The sequence below is a fragment of the Varanus komodoensis genome, unplaced genomic scaffold, assembly GCF_004798865.1.
Source record: "Varanus komodoensis strain SLA01 unplaced genomic scaffold, ASM479886v1 scaffold6_2, whole genome shotgun sequence".
Classification (NCBI taxonomy): domain Eukaryota; kingdom Metazoa; phylum Chordata; class Lepidosauria; order Squamata; family Varanidae; genus Varanus; species Varanus komodoensis.
In genome coordinates, this window is record NW_025336346.1 from 790,299 (window position 1) to 813,867 (window position 23,569).

General features: G+C 44.5%; 1 protein-coding gene across 7 annotated transcripts; it reads right to left on the reverse strand.

Moving 5' to 3' along the window:
* Window positions 1–4,188: 4,188 nt before the first annotated feature.
* Window positions 4,189–21,732, reverse strand: LOC123034173 (NACHT, LRR and PYD domains-containing protein 3-like). 7 transcript variants are annotated; one of them, XM_044451336.1, is made up of 8 exons: window positions 19,402–20,341; window positions 18,435–18,720; window positions 17,000–17,020; window positions 14,397–16,110; window positions 10,970–11,056; window positions 9,118–9,285; window positions 7,391–7,416; window positions 4,189–6,024 (listed from the first exon to the last, which is right to left on the reverse strand). In XM_044451336.1, exons 1-8 carry the CDS (start codon window positions 19,405–19,407, stop codon window positions 5,960–5,962), a joined length of 2,373 nt encoding a protein of 790 aa, XP_044307271.1. In that variant the 5' UTR covers window positions 19,408–20,341; the 3' UTR covers window positions 4,189–5,959. The 7 variants fall into 7 exon arrangements, with proteins under 7 accessions (XP_044307271.1, XP_044307272.1, XP_044307275.1 ...); XM_044451337.1 differs by lacking the exons at window positions 7,391–7,416; window positions 19,402–20,341 and adding an exon at window positions 21,678–21,732; XM_044451340.1 differs by lacking the exons at window positions 7,391–7,416; window positions 19,402–20,341 and adding an exon at window positions 20,580–20,588.
* Window positions 21,733–23,569: the final 1,837 nt, after the last annotated feature.

A 23,569-nucleotide genomic window follows, 5' to 3' on the forward strand; every position in this document is an offset into this window, starting at 1 on the left:
ATTACGCCTTGCTTGACTTGCCAGGGATTCCCCCCTCCCCTTTATCTTTTTGTTTTGGAAGTTCACAGTCACTAGATTGACAGCCAACCCTTGCAAGCCCTGTTTTGACAGCCTCTGACAGCTCTTTCAAAATGCACAGGTGGCATGTTAAAGGGGCTTTTTCCATGTCTGTAAATGAATTTAATGTTTGTTTGACCCTGAGGTGACTTGGCATTCATGGATACCCTGTCAATGGGTGCAAGGCCTAGTGCAGCAGGATCAACTAGTAACAGCACAATACAGCACAATAGGAAAACAGACCCAGTTTCCTCAGTGCAATAGTGTTCTTGGTTCCTTAGGAACAACAGGCGAAGGATTCCATTGAGGTCTCGTGTGTTGGGTTTCTTTGCAGCTGCCTTGTTTCCTTAAAGGAGCACAGCTAGGTTATGTTGAGAACTAGTCTGCCCCCTCTTCTTTACAGATTAGGATAAAAGGCTTTCTAAATAAGGTATATTATTATGTTACAATTGGCCAACCAGGCTGACTTTGTGATTCAGAAAAGGAATATTGCAGAAGTTTGTAACAAAAGACAAAGAACAAAGGGGTAAAGCTAGAATACTGGCTGTAAAGAAAAAGTGGCTTAATGATATGAAGTTGATTCCAGACTGAATACTTCTCCCTCCCTTGACTCCACCTTCAAGCTGTTTATGGGGAACATCTGATGCTACTCAACTGGTTTGGCCTTTAAACTGACGCCATGCAATTGGACAAATGATATTGAATTTCCCCAGATCCAATATAGCGTGCTAAGAGGAATTTCCCACTGAATGCGATGTTGCCTGCTTCTCACTGGCCACTTTTCTCTGGGTCAGTTGGCCTTGGCATTCCAGCTAAGAATTCCAATCCAACCTCTTCTTCCAGTTCTGATTTGGGATCTGAGGCAACAACCTTTGAAGGTATCCTAGAAGAAGCAGGCGGAATCAGTTCAGGTTACAGCTCTTGCCCAGTGGACTGCACTCAACCAGGTTATTCGGTCAGTGTTGGTGTAGCCAGGGAAGTGGTGGACCCCTTGGTGAGCCTCCTCTAACCGCCAGAGAACACTGTCCCAGTTTTGGTGAAAACAGGGTGAAAGACGTACTGGTGATGCAGGGAAATGTACAGAATAGGGAAAACTGACAGAATGGCCAGTTCCAGAGCACAAAACTGTAAGGTTAAAGTGGGAATTCAGTAACAAATGACAAATAAAATAGCTAGCACAGTCCTTGGTTCTTTGGAGAGCTTCATTTCCCCCAGAGAAGTTCTCCCAGCGCCTGTGCCATGTCTTCTCATTGCTTCAGGGAAACCCACACACTAGTAGCACCTGCACTGGGGGAGAGACCTTGATACAATCTCCCCTTGTGTCTGCCTCAAGTTCCCCTACTTCCCAGAGACCTGTAATGAGACGGGAAGGCCCCCATCTTCCTTTCACAAGAGATAATATCTCCATCAGCCCTTTCTCCCCTTGCCTTGGTGGAGATTCCAAAGGAATATTTTATTTAGTTTTATTTAAAATATTTATATGCCGTCCTATTGCAAAAAGCCTCAGGACGGCTTACAACGTAAAATATAACATAAATAAATTCCCAACCCACACTGGCTGCAGTTAAAAACATAGAAAAGACAATATTAAAACTTATTAAAATATTGCTGGAATAAAAAGGTCCTAACCTGGCGCCGAAAAACAAATAACAACAGCACCAGGCTTATTTGCCTGGTTACTGTCTGGTGGAGATGGGATTTACACTTCCTTCACAGCAAAATCCTCCTTTGGGGAAGAAATTTGGCTGCCCTAAAGGTACTTTCACCTTTCCACTCGTTTCTGAGAATCTAGATACTTAGAAACATTGAAATGTGTATGCCATGCCCTTTCCAAAGGAACTGGTTGGGGTTTTTTTAAACAGGGTTCCCCGTCTTTTTTTTTCCCCATAGGACCATATGCATTCATGTTTGCATAAATTTCACCATCCCCTCTTTATGGATTCAGATCAGTTGCACCTTTGGTTTGGCTAGACAGCTCACCTTTCTGACAACTGTCAAACCGAAACAAAGGAGTGAGGAGAGAAACTACTGGGGAGCTTCCCTGGGTCAATGTCCAGGACTCTTAGACAGAGTTCAGATGAGGTTGCCCAGTTTTGAGCCTCCATATCTGAACAGGCATGCACTTGTGAAAGACACCCTCAAAATATTTGTTAAAATGTGCAAAAGTATTTGCACACATTAGCGGATCCAAAGCAGTGTTTAAAAAATGGTTTGCAGCCATGAGCAGCTTGTCTATGGTGCCACTTGAGCACTCTGAAGGGGCTGTTGGTAGGGATTGTGAAAACCAGTTGTCAAAACAGAGACAATAACATTGGTGAGGGGAGCATCTCTCCCCCAGCAGTTAGTCTCAGCAGTGTTTTTTTGCCAAACGTCTTTATTTTACATGCAAGTCTCTGAGCATTCACAAAACGAAATGTTGAACCCTCTGACGTTCTTCACCCAAAGCTTTCCTTATGAACCCTTCTGCACCTGTCCCTGGTGGGAGGCGCACTGTGGAACTGGGCACACCTGCATTCCTCTCTCAGAGACCCCATTTGGGCCACCATATGACTGTGACGATGGACTATTGGGTCCATTTCCTCAGGAGGTGGGAGTCCAACAGACTCCCCATCCCTAAGTCTCCTCCCTCGTGAAGTTGTAGTTCTTCCCTGTTCCCCAGGTGGGTTGAGTGTCCCCTCGGACTGTGCTTGAACTAACCTCCCTCATAACAGGCACACAGGTACCCAGGGCTGTGGGCTGCAGCTGGGACAGGGACTGCCTCAATACTCCCGCCAGAATAGGCAGCCTCTCCTGCATACATCGCATTCTCGGATTCTGAACTGTCAGTCCAGAAAATGGGTGGCCTCTTGTGTGCATGCCTGAGGTCTGCCAGAACGTGTGTGCACAACAGGGTGGGGTGGATAAAGGATTTAAGACCTAGGGTGAGAGAATAGGTAACGATTACTGACTGTTTGTGAAATTATTTGAACTTGATACTGTATGTAATATTTGTGCAAGATGCCTAGGCATCCTTTTTCTTTATTCTACTTTTTAATTAAAGTAATAAAAATCCAGGCTCATAATTATGGGGGAGAGCATCAGCCAAAGCCAATCATTCCACACTGCCTCTTGGGCACTTGTGTGGGGTGACTGGCAGGAGAACCAAGTTTTTTGCCCCTCTTGCCAAGCAGGCCCCTGGATGGCTCCTGGTATGCACGATGCGGTTGGTTGCCCAGGTCGAGAAAAGACAATCTGTGGTGGGAACGACAACCCACATGTTGTTGACCTCGAAGAAGTTACCCTGAAGGGGATGAACGGGGTTACATGACATGACACACCAAACTGCTGTGGCTTGTCACCCATTATGGGTTTTGCCATGTCATATGAAGGAGGTTTCCCATATCCTGACATTTTTAACACATTCTGTAAGGCTAGTGAGATAGAACTTACCCGTGCCAAAACCACCCTATTTCCTTCAGCAAGACATAGTCTTCTATATGTATGATTTAAAAATAATAATTCTCCACCAATTTCCTTGAAACAGTCATCAAGCTAACTATCATGTGATTTCCTCTGGAGCTGTTTTAAAAATTGGTGTTACATTAACTGCTTTTCAGTCCTCCGATGCAAAGGCCAACCTTAAAGTTATTTTTGTTAGGTTAGCAATCACACATTTACTTTGTTTATAAACAGGCTGGTGGATACCAGCCAAACCCAGTTCATTTGTCCATAAGGCCTTCCATTACTACCCTTTGGCACAATTCTTGACATTGTTCATAAAATAAGTTTTCAAGCACAGATCTCTCTCCTGTACCTTCCACAGCATACAACTTTGCAAATCACCCTGATTAAAATGGAAATAAAATCTGGGGAAGAACTTGTGTAATGCCAACAACTTTTTGTTTCTTATAGGTAATATGATAAAACCAGGAGAATGGTTTTTTAATCTTACAAAGGCTGAAGACAAGGTTATATAAAAAGAGACACAAACCAAAATAACATCTCAGTTATAAAGTGGATAGTACAAGACATATAATAATAGATGTCTTTTGCGCCTGTTTCTCTCCCTTCACTTTTCTTTTCAGCTTGCCCATTTGGTCCTATACCAACTGAGGTTAAGACACATTTGTGAGTAACCAAATTCATTTCAAGTGAGTAAGCAGAAATGCATTAAATTCTTTATTTAAGAACATTACAAAAGAAAATTAGCTTGGTGCTTACATAAGCATAATTTGGAAGCGTCTTAGTGATTAAATTAACAGCAGTGAAAATGAATATATTATGAATTTAAGATTAACTGAAAAAATCACAGGACTGCAAAGCTGTGATTGCAAATGTCCGTGAAAATGACAGCAAACTGAGCTCTTAGCATGGTTTGTTTGGATACTATGATGGCTCTACAACTTCCTCCTCCACTGTATTTGCATTTGAAAGCTAAACTAAAATTTTTGATCTCTCCTTGACTTCCTCCTGCTCACTACTTGAAAGTAAAAAGCTAAATTAAGCATTACTCTAGCCATGTGATGGATTAAACTTGGTGTCTAAATGCAGAAGCCAATTTAATAAAATCAAAGTCTAAAAGTAAAAATTAAAGGTGCAATCCTATGACCCCCCACCAAACTCCTACACTTACATGAATTTGGTGTGTGGCAGTGGGTGCGGCTACAGCACCATTTCATTCTACTTCTATGGTGACCATAACCCGAGGGTTTCTGACTTTGGAGAGGCAGTCAGAGCCACATCAGCTGCAAAGATGGCTGAGCAGGGGCTTGACCTTTGGAGTCCCAGCACTGAGGCCTCAGGACATTTGGAGCTCGATTAAGAACAAGTCTCTCTCTGCTCCACCCTGGTGATGTCAGAAGGCAATAGGATTGAACTTTAAATACTTTCTGGGACCTAAGGGGTTAATTTTACATGGCTCCATTATAAATGTTATTCTAAGACCTTACATCTAAATTCTATTTTCCGCTTTCTCCCAGCCATTGTTGATGTCATTGCTATGGCTTCTAGACCAATAGCCATTGAGTAAGGATGTCAGCTTAGTGGGTACATCGCATGAGCACAGAATCAAAATCAGCATGTGTCAAAGAGAATTTTTTTCTATCCTGTAACATTAGTCGCCCAGCCTTACATCAGAACACAGCTTGCTGTGACCTTGGAATACCAAAAGCAGGCATATGGCCATACTGTACAAAGCTATTTCTTTCAGTGCCAACTATCAATTAATTGATGCAGCCTTCAATTCAGGACTGCTAGACACTTTCATCTTAGCCGTTACAGAATCACACATCTGGTTTCTTTTTGCTCATGGGTCAAAAATTCTCTCAAAGAGGAACCTGGGATCTTTTAGGGGATCTTCTTGTAGGGTTTTCCTGCAACCCTCAATCAGATTATACCAAAACCAAATTCAAAACCTCAAATCTCAAGACCAAGCCAATGTTTTGACATTGGAGATGGTCTGAAGCAGCATGAAGTCACTCCTTCATTCTCCAGATAATAATATAATTGAATTCTTTCCATGCAGGATTAATGCGTCACTGATGCGTAAAGTTCTCTATCATACATATTAAGCAATTTACAATTATTGCCTTCACATTTTCTAATGTGTCTATTATGGTATTATATTAAATGGTGCGAGGGAAAGAAACCCTAAAGAATGAGGGCAAGGCAGTGAGGGGGCAGCAGTGTTCTTGAGCAGGAGGCAGTTCCAACAATTTCACTTCATATCCCTGCACTTTTGGCCTCAAAGCTATATCTCTTTTTTAACAAAAGCATCTGGCTTTTTGAACGTCCTTTCAACAAGTATAAGTAAGTCCATCAGCTTCAGTAACATACTACTTTTGGTACTAGGGCTGCTTTTGGTCCACAGTAGACAGGAGACTCTGTCGTCATAACCAGAATAAAACACGACGTCCTGAGTTAGTTAACTTTTTCTCTTGTTTTTGCAGGAATAGTCTTCCTCTCTTACCAAAACTATTTTCTCCCAATCTGGAAGAAAAGGAAAGACATTTACAATTATAGCAGGAGATATAAATGAGTTCCTGGAGCTAAAACTGCAACTGTGATGGATGGGCTGCCAGTCTTTCTATCCTTTCTGGCAGTAAGCAGCACAGAGAGGAAGGATCATAGGACCAGCTCGAGCTAATAAATTGAAGTGCATTGCTTCCAAAACAGGAAATGTTGGGGTAAGCGTGTGTCTTTTAGGCCTAAGGAGTTTGTCTGCTTTAGGTAATCTCCAAAAGCATCTTTATGTAGGGAAGAACATGCCACATGGAGGTAAATCATTTAAGAAAACTTCGTGTGTATTTTGCAGCAAAATGTACTGTTGTTCATTCCATAAAATGATCCACATTGCAGTTGAATGATGTTTCTTACACAGAAGAGACTTCCATGTTAGAAATGATTCAATGAAACCGCCTTTAGAAAATTAAAATTGGAGGGTGGACCCTTGAAGAGATTCTGTACAAACTCATTTCTCAGCGTAGACACTCCACAAGAAGCTGTACAGATCACAAACAGAAAATCCCACTTTCCCTTTCCCTTTCACTGAGTATCTGTTTGGAACATTTTATAAAAGTATAAAGCAGTGATGGCAAACCTTTGAGAGACCGAGGGCCCAAAAGCAACCCAAAACCCACTTATTCATCGCAAAGTTCCAACACTGCAATAAAACCTGAAAACTGAGGTTTTAGTTTAGAAAAAACAACTCACAGCCAGTCCAAGCAAATATATACATATCCTTGGCAGTGCACTGACCAGTCATGCAAAAGCTCGGATGAGTCACGGGTAATGAGCCGTGCCTTATGACATCATTGCCTGGCGCCACTACTCTTGTTCGAGCATGCACATGGCCCCTATGTGCACTGCTATCTGATGCTCGGCTGCTGGGGTGATGCTGAGGTGACTTGGCTCGCGTGCCAACAGAGAGGGCTCTGCATGCCCACTGTGGCATGTATGCCATAGGTTCGCCATCACTGGTATAAAGTATATACATACTCGTACCTTGCCATCACTTAATGGTGCTCATGGACATAAATAGCTTGGTCTTATATAAAAAATAGGGAAATCCCAATTCCATACTGTTCTCAGGTGTGGCTCCTTCGTATTATGCTCTATTCTCAGCTGATGTGGGTATATTTTGCCATTTTAAACCAGAAATTTAAGATGTTAAGATATAAAAAGTATGAATCTTTGCAGATTATCAATAGGCTTTCTGTTCTTCTTTGTTTTCACATTATAGGGTGGTGCAACAGCTTGTGTGAACAGTTTCCTTCCCCGTGTCTTGGAGCTTAACCTATGTTTATGTAAAATGATACCAGTATCTTAGTAGTACTTTTTCCTACATGTCCCTCACCTTCAGTGGAGTGGTAGAGATGAAGTCTAGTGGAAAAAAGGTACAAATCATTAAGCTACAAATCACTGGTTCAAATTCATCTTAGTCACAACATCCTTGAGTGACTTTAGGCAAACCAATGTCTCTCAGCTTCTGCCATGCAAACCTAATAACATAAGAAATATGGGGATAATATCTGCCTACTTTTCAGGGCCTCTGTATTTCAGGTGAGGAGTTGAAGTTTCAGGGCATTTCTGGCTAATATGAGATAGGAAGACACTGACATTTGTGGCATAAACATTAGTCTCTTTGCCACCTGTAAAACAGCAGAGAATTTTGATGAACTGGAGTTAATGTTTTGCTTTAACATTTGTTTATGTGTTTAAATAGGCTTGATTTTAAAAGCTGAGAGCACAGCTTGTTTGAGGCAGCAGTGCGCTAGAAGGATGGAGAAAGAGGATATGCAGGCTGCACAGCTGTAACCGTAGTTCTTCAAGCGGTCATCTGTGCGTTCACATATATGGGTGCTGTGCCCACGCGGTTCAGGAAGATTTCTCTAGCTTGGGCTAGAACTTTCCACAGAGCCTGCCCCACTCCCCTGTATGAAAGGTGGGCTCCTGCTACTAGTCAGTTCGCTTTCAGTCGCTGTCTGCCAGTGCATTGGGATCTCTAGCATTCATTGCTTTTTCTCCTCACAAACTCAATTGCCTTTTTCAGAACTTTCCTTAAACTTTTCTATTCCTCCCTCTAATTTCCTTTAAAACTTCTGATTACCACAATTCCTCTTTTCCCTCAAGAATCCCTTCTTACCCCCATCCTTCCTCACAACTGTCACTCCCTATAAAAATAATTTAAAAAGCCCTCTATTGTCAAATTTCTTGTCTACTATATCTATTCTTATTCCTTTTCTCCTGATATTGCTCAGCAAACTGGCCTTCAGAACGTGCGCTGGCTGCGGAGTCAAAAGGCCCTCTGATGGGCACTCCCTCTGTCTGTTTTGCCCTGGTGAGGAACAGTATGGGCAAGTGCCAACAGTGCCAGGCGTTCACTAAACAGGCACACAGAAACAGAGGATCTGCCCATGTGCCAGGGCTTGAAGTGTTCTGGAAATGCACAGTCACCTCACACTTGACTCAACTTCTGCTTTCTAAGTGTTCCGACTCACCTATAGCTTAGATGTTATAGATGACGCTTAGGCAGAGACTGCCACAATCACTCAGTGAGCTTCATGGCTGAGTGAGGACAACAAACCAGATCTCCTGAGTCTTCATCCACTGCTTTAACCACCATGCCACACCAGTCCTCTAGAAGGACAGAAATGGCAAGGAAGCCATTTTGGCTAATTAAGGAAAAACTTCCTCTGGTAAGAGGCATACAGCACTGGAGCAGCCTGCCTTGGAAGCTGGAGACAGTCTTCCCTTTGCTGGGATATTTGAGCAGGATGGGATGGTTCCCTGCCTTAATTGCACCCTGCCTTGTAGACTCACTATCGAGCAGGACTAGGTGAACTCCCAAGATCCCCTCCGACAATTCTATGAAAAATAGAACTTCTGTATGTAAAACAACTTCTGTCAACACTTGTAAGGTCAGATTTGCTCTGAAAAACCAGCCTCTAAGCATTGGCCATTTTGCTTACTTCTTGCAAAAGATCAAAGGACTTCACCCACTCAGCCACTTGTCCCAGCATTCTTAGGAATAGAGGGATGCCATCCCTCCCCAGACTCTCTCCTGCCCTTATCAACACTCACTGTATGAAAGACAGGCTGGTGCAAGTCTCTGTGAGATGCCGGATGAAGGGCAGTGATGCCTCTGTGAAGGAATTATCCTGAAGATGGAGAGACTTCAGTGTCTGGCTGGTGCTCAGGGTGGTACAAAGTTCCTGGGCACACGCATCTGTGAGGTAATTTTCAGCAAGGCTGCCAATGGGAAACAAGACAGCATAAGCACAGGGAGATCACTGACTGTTTTGAAGCACTATTACCTTCCTTCAATGCTTTGCTGAGCACAGAATGAAAATGGCTGTATAGATGGAAGTGAACAACTATAGCTACTCCCACCCTGACCAGTTGCACCTTCCTTCCCCTTGGCTGATATCAGAGACAGAGGGAGCCCAGTGGCTTGTTCTGTGGTCCAGTGCATGACCTAACACTGGCAACTTAGAGGGGTTTGCCAGCTATTTCCAAGAAGACAAACTGAGACCAGCCCAAGCCCTCCTGTGTGCTGAAGTGGCTATTATGTGGGCTTGGTACCGCACCCACGCATCTCTGTCAAAAACACCATGCAACTGATGGTCTTCCCAAAGCGTAGCAGCCACCGCAAGAGACCAGCCATCGTCACTGCCAGGGGTGGGTCAAGGGCGATGTTTGATACTTAATGATGGCTAGGGACTGCACGCTGAAGAGGTGAGGCCAGAGCAAAGCGGGGTGGGGGGGATTTACCTTTGTTTTTTGCCACAATCCTGAACCCCCACCCTGCTGTGGGAGCTTCTGCTGGGGCGGCATTTCTGGCAGAGTGGGCCCCACCCTCCCAATGCAGGAAACTTTTCTCAATTTGTTGCTTTGGTGCTGAGGGCGATGGGAAAAAGGGAGGAACCACCCTCTCCTGGCCGCTGCTTTCCCCTTCATCACAGCATGCTCCCTTTGCTCGCCTGCACCTGCCACAGTCCCCTGTAAGACGACATGACAGCATAGCCTAGTGCCCTCCAGTTGTTTGGGGCCCCAGCCAGCTTGACCAGTGGACAAGAATGGGTGGGGGCTATAAGCTGGGAGTTGCAAATCCCAGACAGTGAGTCTGGGATTTAAGCCAGTGATCCTAAGCAGGAAGCTCGGAGCGACAGCACAAAGAATGGCAAGGCTCCTCATTCCTGTGTGTATATATGAAAACTCCTGAATATACCTAGGAAGACAGAGCTCCGATTATGAAAGCTCCCTTCCCTCCCTCCCCTGAGGGGTGGCCCTTGGGCTGTCATCAAGGCCTGTGGAGGAGGTCAGGTGCCACTGAGGCTGCCTGGGAACTGTCCTTGGCCCTGCCCATCCTGTTTCAAGCCCCATCTCTGCCTTAGCTAACTGCTCGTGAGCATCCCGCTCTTGACACAGCCGCAGCAAGTTGTTTCTGCTACCAACAACTTCTGTAAGTTTCCCCCTTACTGCCAACTTAGCCTTTACAGTTACAGCCAGGATCTTGGCCCAACACTAGAACCATTTATTAATGCTGCTAGATTGTGCCTGGCAAAATGCTGACAGGCTGATCTCCCACCTTTCCCTCTTCCGGAGGCTACCCCAGCCCCTCTGTGCATGTCCAGGGCTGCCTGGAGGGCTTTGCAATGAGCTGGTTCAGCACAGCCTCTACCCTGCCACCGGTCTGGTCTGAGTAGAAGCGGAACTGATGAAGCTGGAACCTCACCAGCTTCTCTGAAGCCTGGCTGGATGTGGCCTTCCTCCCTTTCACCAGGCTGCCCACAGTGATGTTTCTGCTGGCGCACCTCTGATCAAGGCCACATGTACAAGAGCATCTCGTTACCCAACGATCTGAACACCAAGACTGCAAAGACAGCACATGCACCCAACATTTAATATGTGTCTCTGCTCCCTTATTACTCACCTCAGAGTCGTCACGTTACAACCCAGTTCCTTGAAAATGGTGCAGAGAACGAGCACTCCTGAGTTTCCTAGTTTGTTACTTCCCAATCTGCAGTCGTGGTGAAGACAAAAGAAAAGAAATTCAGTCTCTGAACTGGTTCCTTCAAAATCAGAGAAGAATATAGGAACGTACAATCTGTGTGACTGGGATCATGACACCCAATGAAAAAGTGTAAGTTTCTAGGCAGGACAGATGAGGTTATGCTTGAAAACAAGCAGTCATTAATTGCTAGGGCTCAAGTATCAGGAAGTGGCTCTTTAAGAGTCACTATTTCCCATCTTTCTTTCAGAGGTAACACCAGCCCCCTTTTTGGCTCCTGTGTGCCAATGCCTGCCTAGCAAACTTTACAACAAACTGATGCAGCACAATCACCTTTTCTCCTCTGTCCTTTGCTGTTTCCCTCCATCCATGTTTGCCTTCTGTGGAGGTGCAGGTCCTTCTACCATGCATTTCAGATCTTGACCAAATGCAGCTGGGGCTTTAAACCTTTAGGGCACAGATCTTCCTCTTTGTCTGCACCCATCTACACAACCCATTTCTATCAAGCAGCAGATCTTGTCCTGAAGATCAGAGGGTGTTTCTCTCCATTTGGAGAGGCTAGCCTAGGAAGCCTTTAGAGAATGCACTTGGGCACCTGCTTGCTAGAATTTTAATGCACTTGAATTCCACACTGTGTATACTCAGGAGGGCGTTTATTTTGCTTGTGGCTATTTTGGTCCTGGTGTGCTATTGTAACAGGGTTTTTTAAGGCAATAATAAATGCTGAAGTATATAAATTAAATATCCTATGCCAAGATTAAAGGTGAAATCCAGACCATTCTACTGGGCCTCCTCCCCCAGCAAATATTAGCCAGGGAGCCAAGTATTGTGCATTCAGGAGCATTTTACGAGTACATCTGTAACCCACGAGTTAGTAAGACAGGTTAGTAAGTCCTTCTGCTCTTCCTATCTTAACTGCATACACTGAATACAATTTCAGAAAATGTTAACAGTCAAATATATCACCATAAACATGAAGCCTGAATCTTTCTTCTTCTGATCCATGAAATGCAAATATGCAACTGGACAGGAAATTATGGTTTTCAGTACCAAAGCCAAATACAAGCTAAGTCACCCCATTTGGTAGGTTTGTTCTGACTTGGGAGAACGTGACTCATCTTGGCTTACTGGATAGCATGTCCTGTGCTATCACTGCTTTTTCCTAATCTGCTCCACCAAAAAGCAAAGGACGAGTTTGCTCTCAATTCAGGGAATTTTGGGAAGTATCAGATGCATTCCTTAAACTTACTGGATCACCTTGAAGCACAAAGTTCTGTGCTGAACAGCCCAAGATCTAAAAAGCCTTTATCATTTTTAAAAAAGGAAATCTATTTCTTACTGTTTTATCACCCCCAAATTCTGCAGATATTCCATGGACGAAATGCATATAATAGATCAGCTTTCATGCACTTGTGGGAATTTCTGTTCAGTGAGGTCTGTTTCACATTTTATTTAAAGACACACCACAGATCAGCTCATGTGAACACAGCACATACCAGAATGTTGTGAAGCACCTGCCCACATCTCTTCCACCAAGAGCTCTGCAGATCAAACACAGGCTCCTCTAATCGGAGGACACTAGGCATGGTTCTAATTGTGAAATTCCCAAAAGAGCCAACTATCCTAGAAATGGCCAATCCGGTGTCACTGGCTGATCTGCTGTCTTCTTTTAGCCTCGTCCTTAGTGAGAGGGGCCACCCTTTCCTCCCTCTGCACCAACATGCTCCTAGTCTTCAGTCAATTTGCCTGCTGCCTGTCAACCTTCAGGACTGAGCACAAGGCAAGGCTGCAGGGGAGCTGAGTGGGCCCAGATGCTGCGGCTCAGAAGGACAGCCAGAGCTAAGGCTGCGGTTCTTATAGTTCAGGGGTCTGGGGACAAGTACAAAAGGTGCTGAGCCATCTGCAGGAAGCAAAAACAAAGGCAAAGGTATAAGCCAAGCATGCAGAGAGTCAGTCTAGTGGCCAGTGTCGCTGCACAAGTTAATTCATCTCTCGGTCCATGTCAGTTTCATGTGTGTTGCTTGTTCCATTGTACTTCTGCATCAACTGCGATTATTTGAGGTGGGGGTAGTGGGAGGCTTGTATGCATCTTGTAGACATGTTAGAGTAAAACATGCAGTGCAGTATAATGGACTATGGACCAGCCACTGACCAACCAAGCCTACCTCACAGGGTTGTTGTAAGGATAAATGGAGAGTAGGACTACTTTCAGGGTCCAGGGCCGGGACACGGGCAGCCAGGGACAAGACAGGGGCACCAAGACCTGGGCAACAGAAAGTGAAGCGAGGCAGTCCAAAGTCCAAAAGCAAGGTTTAATAGCAAGTCCAAGTCTTAGTCAGGGTAGAAGCTGAGGTCAGGCATCAAAAGTACACACCAAGGCAGGACAAGGAAGAGGCCATGAACAAGCCAAGGGTTGACAACCAGGAAACAAGCAGAGGTTCAGGTGCCTTGAGGCAGGATATGTGGCAAGAGTCCAGCAGGATGCAAGCGCTGAACCAGAGCCTGCAAGAAGACCTGCACTGCTGAGCCAATGATGGGGTACAGGTCCAGCAAGACGCAGGCACACAGCAAACAGAGAGACCTGTGATGCTGGGGCAACGTGGCAAGGCAGGACACACAGCAAGCAGCAGGACCATTCAGGCAAGGTGCAGCTCACAGGAAAGCCCATGCCACTGAGGCCAGTGCTGGAACGAAGAGCTTGCTCTTATATATGTAGCTCCCCCCGCCCCCCCCCGGGGCTCCCAGCTGCCACTCGTCAGGAAGCACCGCACTCCAGCACAACCTGGGACGGATCCTGCGAATATAGTGGCGGTGGTTCTGGTTTTGGCCTCCACCATAGCCCAGATCCTGACAACTACTATGTAAGCTATCTTGGATTCCTTACAGGACAAAAAGCAGTATATGTTAATAACAATAATGTTAATAATAGTTTCTGTGTAAAATACGCATTTTATAAGTATCATGGTATATTTTAAGATCAAAATTTATATTGCAAAATTCAGGGAAGCAAAGAGCAATGCATTCCAACACATTCAAGAGGTACAAATCATATCATTTCCATTTGAAATGTGGACTGACCTCATCCTTACCGGAGACTCGCAAAATGTTTTTGTACAAATTGAGAGAACACAGAGAGTGGCACAGGATTGGCTTTTCTGGATCGCATGCCTCTCAAGATCAGGAGCATTCTGATCTCTGGTATCTATTTTCCTCCAACAAGCAACCCTAGGAATATGGGGACTAGGGTATCAAGGCTCAGCCCACGGGTTTTTGGTTTGAATCCTGGAATCCCAAACAACCATACTTAGCATTTACTATTCCTAGAAAATAACAGGATGAGTTTACTTACTCTAAAGTTGTAGAGTTTTGTATTCCTGGCCGTAAAGCCTCAAGGTGATGAGATTTCAACCTGCAATAGGTTAGATCAAGGGAGTGATCCTTGATGGTACTGTGCTGCAAGCAGAATGCCAGGGCCCTGCAGTCTAGCATGGAGAGTGTCTTAAAAGAAAAGTTGATTTCCTGGAAGCGATGCATCACACACTTGGCAAATTCTGCTTCTTGGTTCTCAAACAGACAATGCAAAAACTCCAGAAGATGATAGCCTTTTCGGGGTGGATTTTCAGAAGCTACTTCTTCTACTTTCTGAAATAAGAGAGGCTTCACAAGGTTAGATGTCTTGCACTGCAGTGTTTGCTCAAGGAAGGTGCATACATCTTCATTGCTCAAGCCAAATATGAAGCGCACGGTTAGTGTCAAATGCTCATTGCCTGGCTTCCCGTACTCAGCTAAGAGTGTCTTCAGATCCTCCATATTGTTAGCCTGCTCTTCTGTTGGCTCCTGCTGCAGAATATACGACACAGCAGCAAAAAATTCCTGAAAGCAGAGGTGGAGAAAACTGTAGAGGCTGTGTCGGCCAATCACCTTCCGGAAGGCTCTTCTGTCTAGAAATGGATCTTTAAGAACAGAAGTTTCCAGATTATGTTCCTTGAGATCCTTTTCCTCAAAGAGGATTTTCTGTCCCAATACACCAGCTCGTGCCAAGAAACAGAGTTTTCTGAACTCATTCAAAGGGAATGTCTTCCATTTCTTAGACTCATGCTTAAGGAGATTGTGCAAGAACTGCACAAAGACTTTTGTTGTGGTGTCCATGGTGTCTGTAATCTCATCTTTACTTTCCAATTCTACTTTAATGACAGAACAGATGATCCAGCAAACCATGGGGATGAAGCAGATGGTGGACACCACAGAATTATTTTCAATAAAGCTCAGAGCTATAAGTGCTTGCTTGTTATCAAAAAACTTGAAAAAATATTTCCGGCGACCTTTTTCAGAGAATCCAAGGATCTCAGTGAATCTAGGAAACTTCAGGTATCCCTGCAGTCTCTCTGCAGCACCAGGCCTTGTGGTGATTAACAGGGAGGACTTTGGTAGGAGCTCCTTCCTCAGCAGGCTGCTCAAAAGAGCTTCCATGGATACCTTTGAATAAGGATCATCACACAAATGGTCTCTCGCAGGCTCTAAAAAGCAATGAAGCTCATCAAAGCCATCAATGATGAAAAGCAGCTTTTCAGGGTGAGCTAAGATTTCTTTCACTGGGGCAGGAGTGTCTTGATACCATTTTGCAATATGATCAGCCAGACTACTGGCCTCTCCAGCAAGGTCCAGTTCTCTGCAGCGAATACAGAACACATAATCAAATAGATCTGAATAGAGGTCTCCGGAAGCCCAATCCAACATGATCTTCTGCACAGTCATTGTTTTACCGATCCCTGCAGATCCTTGCATCACCACGGTCCTCGGGGTTCTTCCTGATTCGTCAGGATCAAAAAGGTCCTTGATGTCAGTTGATGTGTGATCAGCAGCACTGGCTTCCAGGATCGACATGTGCAGCCTGCCCGTGGCAGTCAGTTCATGCTCCCTCTGCATCTGGGGCCGATGCTTTCTGACAATAAGCAACTCTACATAGCGTTCAGACAAAGGGGTGCTCTCACCCAAGAGGCAGTTGCTGTCTTCTATCTCCCAGTATTCGTCGATCACATTCTGTGCATACTTCTTTTTGTAATCTAGTGCGGTGCCACACAGCAAAGAGAAGGGTCCATCACCTATGAGAGCACCGCTGGCAACATGCCTTGCTTACACAAGGAATCCTCCTTTTCTCCATGACTCTCTCTCCGACCCTCTGTGGCTGGCCCTTCTCCCCTAAACAGGTGTGTCTTTCACTCAAGATGCTCAAGGTCTGCATTTGCAGACCACTAAATGCAAATATCCTGAAGCAGAAAGTGTTTTGGTTTGCCTCATTTCTGAACTGTTTAAATAGATGGGCATGTTTAAGCTGTTGGGCCTGGATTGCCATATGTCTCTACCACTTGCTGGCCTTATTTATCTTTTCTTCTTAAGCAAGGTCTGTGTTCAACTGTATAGAGCCCACATTATTCATCAGTTATTATTCACTGGAAGAATAACCCAAGTCCTGTTCTCTCTCTCACCAAATTTCTCTACCACCACTCACTGGTATGGCAGAGCAGTACTAAATTTGGCAGTGATCAAATATTTAAATCTCCCAGTGCCCTTCCTTATCTAATTTTGGTACTGTCCACACTTAAGCTACTCAGTCCTGAGGTTTTCCAATTTTGTTTGGATTTCTCGTTCAAACTTGGGTTTATATACAACAGTGGTGGAACAAACTTCCCTTTCCCAAATCTAATCCAGAAAGTGGGTGCAAATCTATTCCACCCAGGTGGGTGCAGTGAAGAAGAGAGGAAAGGAAATCCTCATTGTATGACTACAAGCTCACTGGCGTGATGTTGGATGCTGCCTATTGTTCACATATTACTGAACCTCTAGACCCTTCTCAGCTCTGTTGTCTGTTTTTCAAAGATAATGATGAGGAGCTCACTTTTCCTGAGTTCTAGAGTAGCCATTACAACAGGTCATGAGGAGGTGCTCACATACCTTGAACTTGCATCCCCATCGCTGAAAGAGAAACAAAATAATTGGTGAAGCATTTTTGTATTTCAAAAGGCAAGTTTATAACTCTAGAGATGCTGCTGTATAGAATGTGGTAGTAAGCTTGATCATATGTGCCTAACCCTTTACTATAAAACTGAGTTCCCATCAGCTTTGAAATAGTTAATGCTTTACATCAAGTATAATTTGGAATCAATTCCATTCTATATTGTCTCATTTGTCAGGTTGGTGTGAATAAATGCTTCTCACTTACTGAAACTGTAAAGCAAGTAAAGATCTGGTCTGTAAAGCAAGTAAAGGTTGCTTAACCAGAAGGCAAGAAAAGAGAGGAAAAGTTCAGCTGCATGTTAAATATTGCCCAAATAGTGGGATGAGGGCAGGCAGGGCACAAGAACCAGAGAGGTCATATGTGGTTGTAGAGGGAGAGCTGGAGAGGGATGAGGGAGGGTCTGCTTCTCCCAAATACAGCATTTCAACATGGATACCTCAGATTCTGAATATGAGCTGGAAGACAAAGCAGGCTTGAAATTATTAAAGCAAACTGGCTGGTGAGGACTACTTCAGTACTCTCTACTTCAGGCAGAGACGTTGTGGACTAGGGAGGGGTGTAACACAGTAAATGCTAGGCTAGGCCAAAAGAGCTAGCCAACTAAATGATGTTTTCTTTAGGCTAGGCCAAAAGAGCTAGCCAACTAAATGATGTTTTCACTGTGTGACCCACAAGCAGCAGGAACTTCCCTGAGGGTGGCACTAACTCCATTTGGTGAGGAAGGGAGGAGGGGGATTCAGTATGGAATCAACATCTGGCAGAGGCAGAACTCAATCTGCAATTTGTGGGCTTATTAACTGGATGGATATCTATTGCTAATGACCCCTACATCACCTTTTCTATCACAAAGCCAATTCTGGCTGGCTCACTTTAAAATACTGTAATTAGAAGCCTCTCCTCTTGATATGCTGGGAAGGGAAGAGGCTGGGTGAGAGAGACCAGCTCACAAAAGATGTGACACTCGAAAGGGCATTTGGCCAACCCTTGTCCAGTATGAAGGTGATCAGCTGGAGGTGGCTCCAGACACACGGCAGGGATGGGGAGAGCGGAGACTATGAAGCAGAGGTGGGGGAAAACAGTGATGGGGAAGAGAGTAAAAGCAATGGTGGGATCAAATACTGACTTGCACAGAACTGGGCCATCCCATACATGAAGGATGGGGAAAGTGTGGCCCACCAGCTGTTGCTGGACTGTAACGCCTACCACCCTTCCCTATTTAAACATGATGGCTAGGGCTGATGGGCACTGCAGTCCAGATGAATATGGAGTGCCAGATGTACCCTACATACCTCTGCCTCAAATTATCACTACCAACATTGAACTGTATTTAATCATAAGGTCTACTATGTCTATATACAAGCAAATCCATACCTTTGTTGAGATCAGAAGCAATGAACTTAAGACCCATCTCTTCCAAGATAGCTGCTGTCAGGGCAGCAGCCTTGTCCTCATAGTAGTCTACCAGAAACTCCGCTAGCTGCTCCCGATTTGCATCCTGCAGCCGTCCCTTAGGAATTTTCTCACCTGTGGGAGTGTCTGCGTAACGCAGCTTGAACTTAAAATTGGTTAATTCCTTTTCGCTAAGCTCTTCTAAGGCAGTCAGCAAAAGCTCTTGCATCACTGCTTCTCTTGAGGCCATTGTGAGGTCCCTTCCAGGCTGCAAATAAAGAATTATGCTAAGTGCCAGGACAAAAGATGTAGACATCAGGTATGGAAGGGGATGATTCAGAATTTTGGAGGGGAGAAAGAAAAGCAGGTGTAAAATCATAGGCATTGGCCATAAGCCTATAGTTTATGGATAGGCAATTATATTCTTCCAGATGTTTTACCCTACAACTCTCAATAGCTCTAGCCAGCACAGCCAATACTGAGTTGTAGGCAGTGCTTTTTTTGTAAGAAAAAAGGTGCTGGAACTCATGAAATTATTTACCTTTCGCACGTAGTCAATCACTGTACACACACCCACACACGTCAGTTGTGTAACGAAACATAACAGTCGCCACCTGCGGCAAGCACTCAGCGCACGACCACACGACCAATCACAAGCTGAGCAGCGCTATCACAACCAGCGCAGATGAAGTACGCATGCATCGGATTCGACACACAAGCAGCCCACATGCACCGTTTTAATGATTTTGCCGCCAACCTGCTATGCTTGACAGGGAGATTCAAATCCATGTGGATCAAACATCAAATTTTCAAAAGTTACTTTTAAAACTTGGAAAATCTGTTGAAAAAAGGTGCCGGAACTCTGTTCTGGTGCGTTCTATGACAAAAAAAGCACTAGTTGTAGGTCAAAACATCTGGATGGTCACAAGTTGCCCATGCTCGACTGTACCTTCATCCCAGCTTGCAGGAGAAGTTAAATGATGTATCATGGATGTTGACAACCACCAATCAGAAAAGGGAACAAGGTCTCAGGTTAGCACAGTAGAATCAACAGATTCTAGGACAGCTTCCTCAACCTGGTACCTTCCAGATGTATTAGATTATACCTGCAGAGTGACAAGTTGGAGAAAGCTGCTCTAGGAGTTTATTGCAGGATTGCATTAGGGACATTTTGCAGGTCTGAGAATGGGTAGCATGGAGTGAAATAACCAGGAACCACAGAGCTTTTTGCTGAAGAACTGGAGGAAACAGTGTTACCCAGAGCTAACTGTGCTAACTGTTCTGAACTGCCCAGAGAGCTGTGGGCAGTAAAGAAATTAAATCAATCAATCAATAAATAGAACTATTTAAAGGCCATGCATGTGTACTGCATTTACTTCCCTCATTTTAAAGAGAAGAGAAAACCCATCCATTCATCTTCTGCAGACAAGAAATGCATTCAAATTTCAACAAGAAATATTTTTGAGTTGTGTTGTTTGAGCATGAAATGTTAATGATGTTCTGCTTAAGCATGTAGTGAAGAAACAACATGGGAAGTTGTTGACCATCCTCTCCAAACTCCTTCACATGCAGCCAAACTTCTTATCTATCATCATCATCATCATTTCTGTACTGCTGGGCCGTTTACAACTAAGTAAACTTTAGATTTATGAACTCCAGACAAAGTAGGCTGCAGAATTAAGAGCATTTCATTTTCCAAAAGCTTTTAACATAGGATTCATTTATGACTATTGCTTTTCCCAGTGCTATTTAGGGAACAGTCCTTGGCATGTTCAGGCACAAAAAGCCATTTCAGCTGGGGGATGCTGGGGAATGTATAACTTTTTTCTGTCTAAAAATGCGTAAGATCTTGCCCTTAATCAATGATGGATTTGGGAAGGAGAGATTATAAACAGATACCTTGATGTTAATCTATTCATTGATTAGTCCACTTTTCCTCATTTTTGACTTTAACAGCCTTGAACATTTGTAAACAGAAAGGTAGGAGATTATATCATTAACTGGTCAGAAACAAAATTTCCATCCAACAAATAATTTTTTAAAATCCCAAGTCTGGCTTTCTTTTCTTTTTAGTCATCTATAGCAGAAGCACACTCAGTCTTTCCAGGCTGGGGAAGCTGTACTTACTTGAATGGCTGGGCAGATATTTTTGAAATTGAGGGTCTGCTGGGAATGCAATTAAATGGAAGAACTATTTAGATGGCATTGGGAACATCCTAAGAAGAATATGCCAACAAATATGGAAAACAAAAAATGGCCAACAGATTGTAAATGTTAAACGTATATTTCAATTCCCAAGAAAGGGGATGCAAAAAGGTGCCCCAACCATGGGACACTTGCAGTAATTTTCCATGCAAGCAAAGTGAAGCTCAAGGTGTCACAACAAAGAATTTTACCCTATTTGGAGAAAGAAATGCCTGATATTCAGGCTGGATTCTGAAAAGGAAGAGCCCGTCAAGATCATATTGCAAATTCATTGACTACTGGAGCGCGCCAAAGAATTTCAGAAGACCACTCTATGCCTTAGAGACTAGGGCAAATCCTTAAACTGTGCCTCTCGGTTTTTAAAGGACTCTGCCCCCTTAAGGACACTCCTGATTATAAACGGGGATATACGCATAGTGGAAAGGAGAGCAATTGATTTTCAGAAAAAGCCTCGGGCAGGAAGATTCAAGGTGGTGGGACAGCAGGAGGGGAAGCATACGTGGGCAAAAAGCCAGCTCATCCAGAGGGATCAGCTGCAACAGAGATGAGCGAAGCCCCTTCATCTTTATTGCAGGAAGTGCTCGTCCACAGCAGGGTGGTGGGGCGAATGCCTCCCAAAGATCCGGAGCTACGGGCCAAGTGGGCCGGCCACTTCAACAAGTGTTTTCCTTGCGAGTCCTTCCCTCCTTTCATGCCCCAGGAGCCTCTCTCTGGAACACCGAGCGGCTCTCCGTCCTCATCCCGCGCAGCTTCCTGCCTTCGCCAAGCAAAGATCACACGCGAGGCCGCTTCCCAGCCGTCCTGCAGCCCCACAGAGACAATAGCATTCTCCATTTTCCCACCAAAGGGCTCGGTCGCCTTTAGGCCGGCCACGGCGGAGCTAGGACGGGCGCCATCGATGGCCACAGAACTTCAAGCCCAGCTGCCAGTGCGGGCTTCGGCTTGCTGCAAGCATAGCGGCTACCCTATGGCATAGTGGCAGCGCGTGGCTCTTGCAAAGCGGAATAAAAGAGGCATTACCTGTCCGGAGCCAGCTAAGAATGAGAAAGTCTCGAATTTCAAGCGGAAAAAGAAAGTGAAAGTTGCCTGACTGGCGTGCAAGGGGATGGGCTCGGCTCAGAGTTAGGACTGTGCGTGTCAGTAGGCCCTGCCTTCCTCACGGCATTGCCGGCGCTTATGGAAGAGGCCCGCGCTTTCTTTGATTCCTGTTACTAGGAGGACTGCACTGCAGTCGTGTTTACTTTAAAACGACTCGGTTAACTTAAAACCGGAGGGGGGGGGGCAAATGCAAAATGTGGATCACTGCGGAATGGGTGTCCCCCGCCCCGCCCCGCCTCGCCCCGTTTACTTTTGCACATTCTCACGGAGGACGCCGCTTGCACAGAACGAACTCACGGTGGCCCCTGACAACGAAATGCTTGTGTACGATCAGTGTGCACTTGCATTCTGTCATTCTGTGGCTGCTTATATTATCGGGGGGCGGGGGGGACAAAGATAGCAGTGCTGGTCCCTCAGGACCCCTCTTTCCAAGATCCACGAATGGACAAAAGCTTTATCAGGACCCAGACCAACCCCAATTCCACAAAAAACGTGAAAGCTTGCAAGTTTTCCAGAACGTCAGTCTAGATGGCACAAAAAGAAGTGTAAGTGGTGTGTGTGTGAGAGAGAGCGAGCGAGCTACGGTTTCGCGAAATAATATGTAGGTAGACCAAATTTCCAACGAATGAGTCAGTGATAGTCATTACACCTAGCGATGCATGTTTCTATTAGAGAACCGTTGTACCTCTTGTGAAATAAAATCGAAGGTTTATTCAATGTTTACCATTAAAGCTTAAAGAGCCTGATATTGTATTGGGATGAGTTTCTAGGGTTTCTTATTCAAGACTGCTAGAGAAGCTTATTCTTTAATGGAAACCAGCAGGTGTTAGTGACCTGCCAGCAGTGCAATCCTATGTATAAAATATAAATTCACTGGGACCAGCTCCCCCCATTGCATTTTAAGTTTAATTTTGACCAAAGTGTGTATGCTGCATCTGTAAACCATGCCCCTTTTCCTAATTTGAGTTTCCACAGAATTCTTAATATTTTGGCAACGCAAAGGATGAGAGAGAGCAAAAAAAAAAGAAGATGGAAACTTTGTGGGTTTTTTCGCATGGACTAAAAGGCATTTTAAAAGATGAAAATTGAAATGCTCCAGGAGCCAGATTTTATGCCAGAAGCCACAATGTGATATGCAGATGATGTAAAAAATGACCCCCTTGCCTTTTAAACTCTGAATATTCTGCCTTACTTCACTGCAATGATTTCAATAGCCTATCAAATCACTGCTTTCCAAAACCATTTAATTTTGAAATACATAACCCTGATTCATATTCTGCTCTGGTACTCTTCTCTTCTACTCAGATGATTGCCTTTGGCTTGTGTAGGGACTGTCTTCTCATCTTTTCTCTGAAGCTACAGATGGCTTAATATGATTGATCTAAGCTTACACCCTAGGAGCTCTGGAGTTCTTTTACAAATGAACAGCAGGTAGAAGGAAATGCTGGAACTCCATGTATAGGAAAATAGCTTAAGAATGCATGAAACACATACTCATTTGGCAGAAGACTGCTGATTTTGTTTCCATTCTCAACCGCAAAGTGCTTATATGAATAATGGATTTGCTCACTTCCTTATCCTTTTCTCTTTGTACAAACCTCCTAGTTATTTCTATCCCTATGATGATGTTCTCGTTTGTTTGGGGGAATTAGGGTGAGTGATGAGACAGGGTATTACTGAGATCATGCACAATTGTGCAAGTTAGAAGCAATATCTATTTGTCCTTTTAAAAAAAGCATCTGTTAGGACAGCTGTATAGCTGGCTGGAAGCACCTCTTCCCCTTACCATTCATGGTGCCAGGACAGAATCACTG

What these genes read in the sequence shown, in the direction of transcription:
- LOC123034173 (XM_044451335.1), bottom strand. An exon ending in GATGGGGATGCAAGTTCAAG is followed by an intron (nt 16,111 to 16,999) that starts GTATGTGAGCAC and finishes GCACCGCACTAG; the next exon opens with ATTACAAAAAGAAGTATGCA. An exon ending in CAAAACTCTACAACTTTAGA is followed by an intron (nt 11,057 to 14,396) that starts GTAAGTAAACTC and finishes CCACGACTGCAG; the next exon opens with ATTGGGAAGTAACAAACTAG.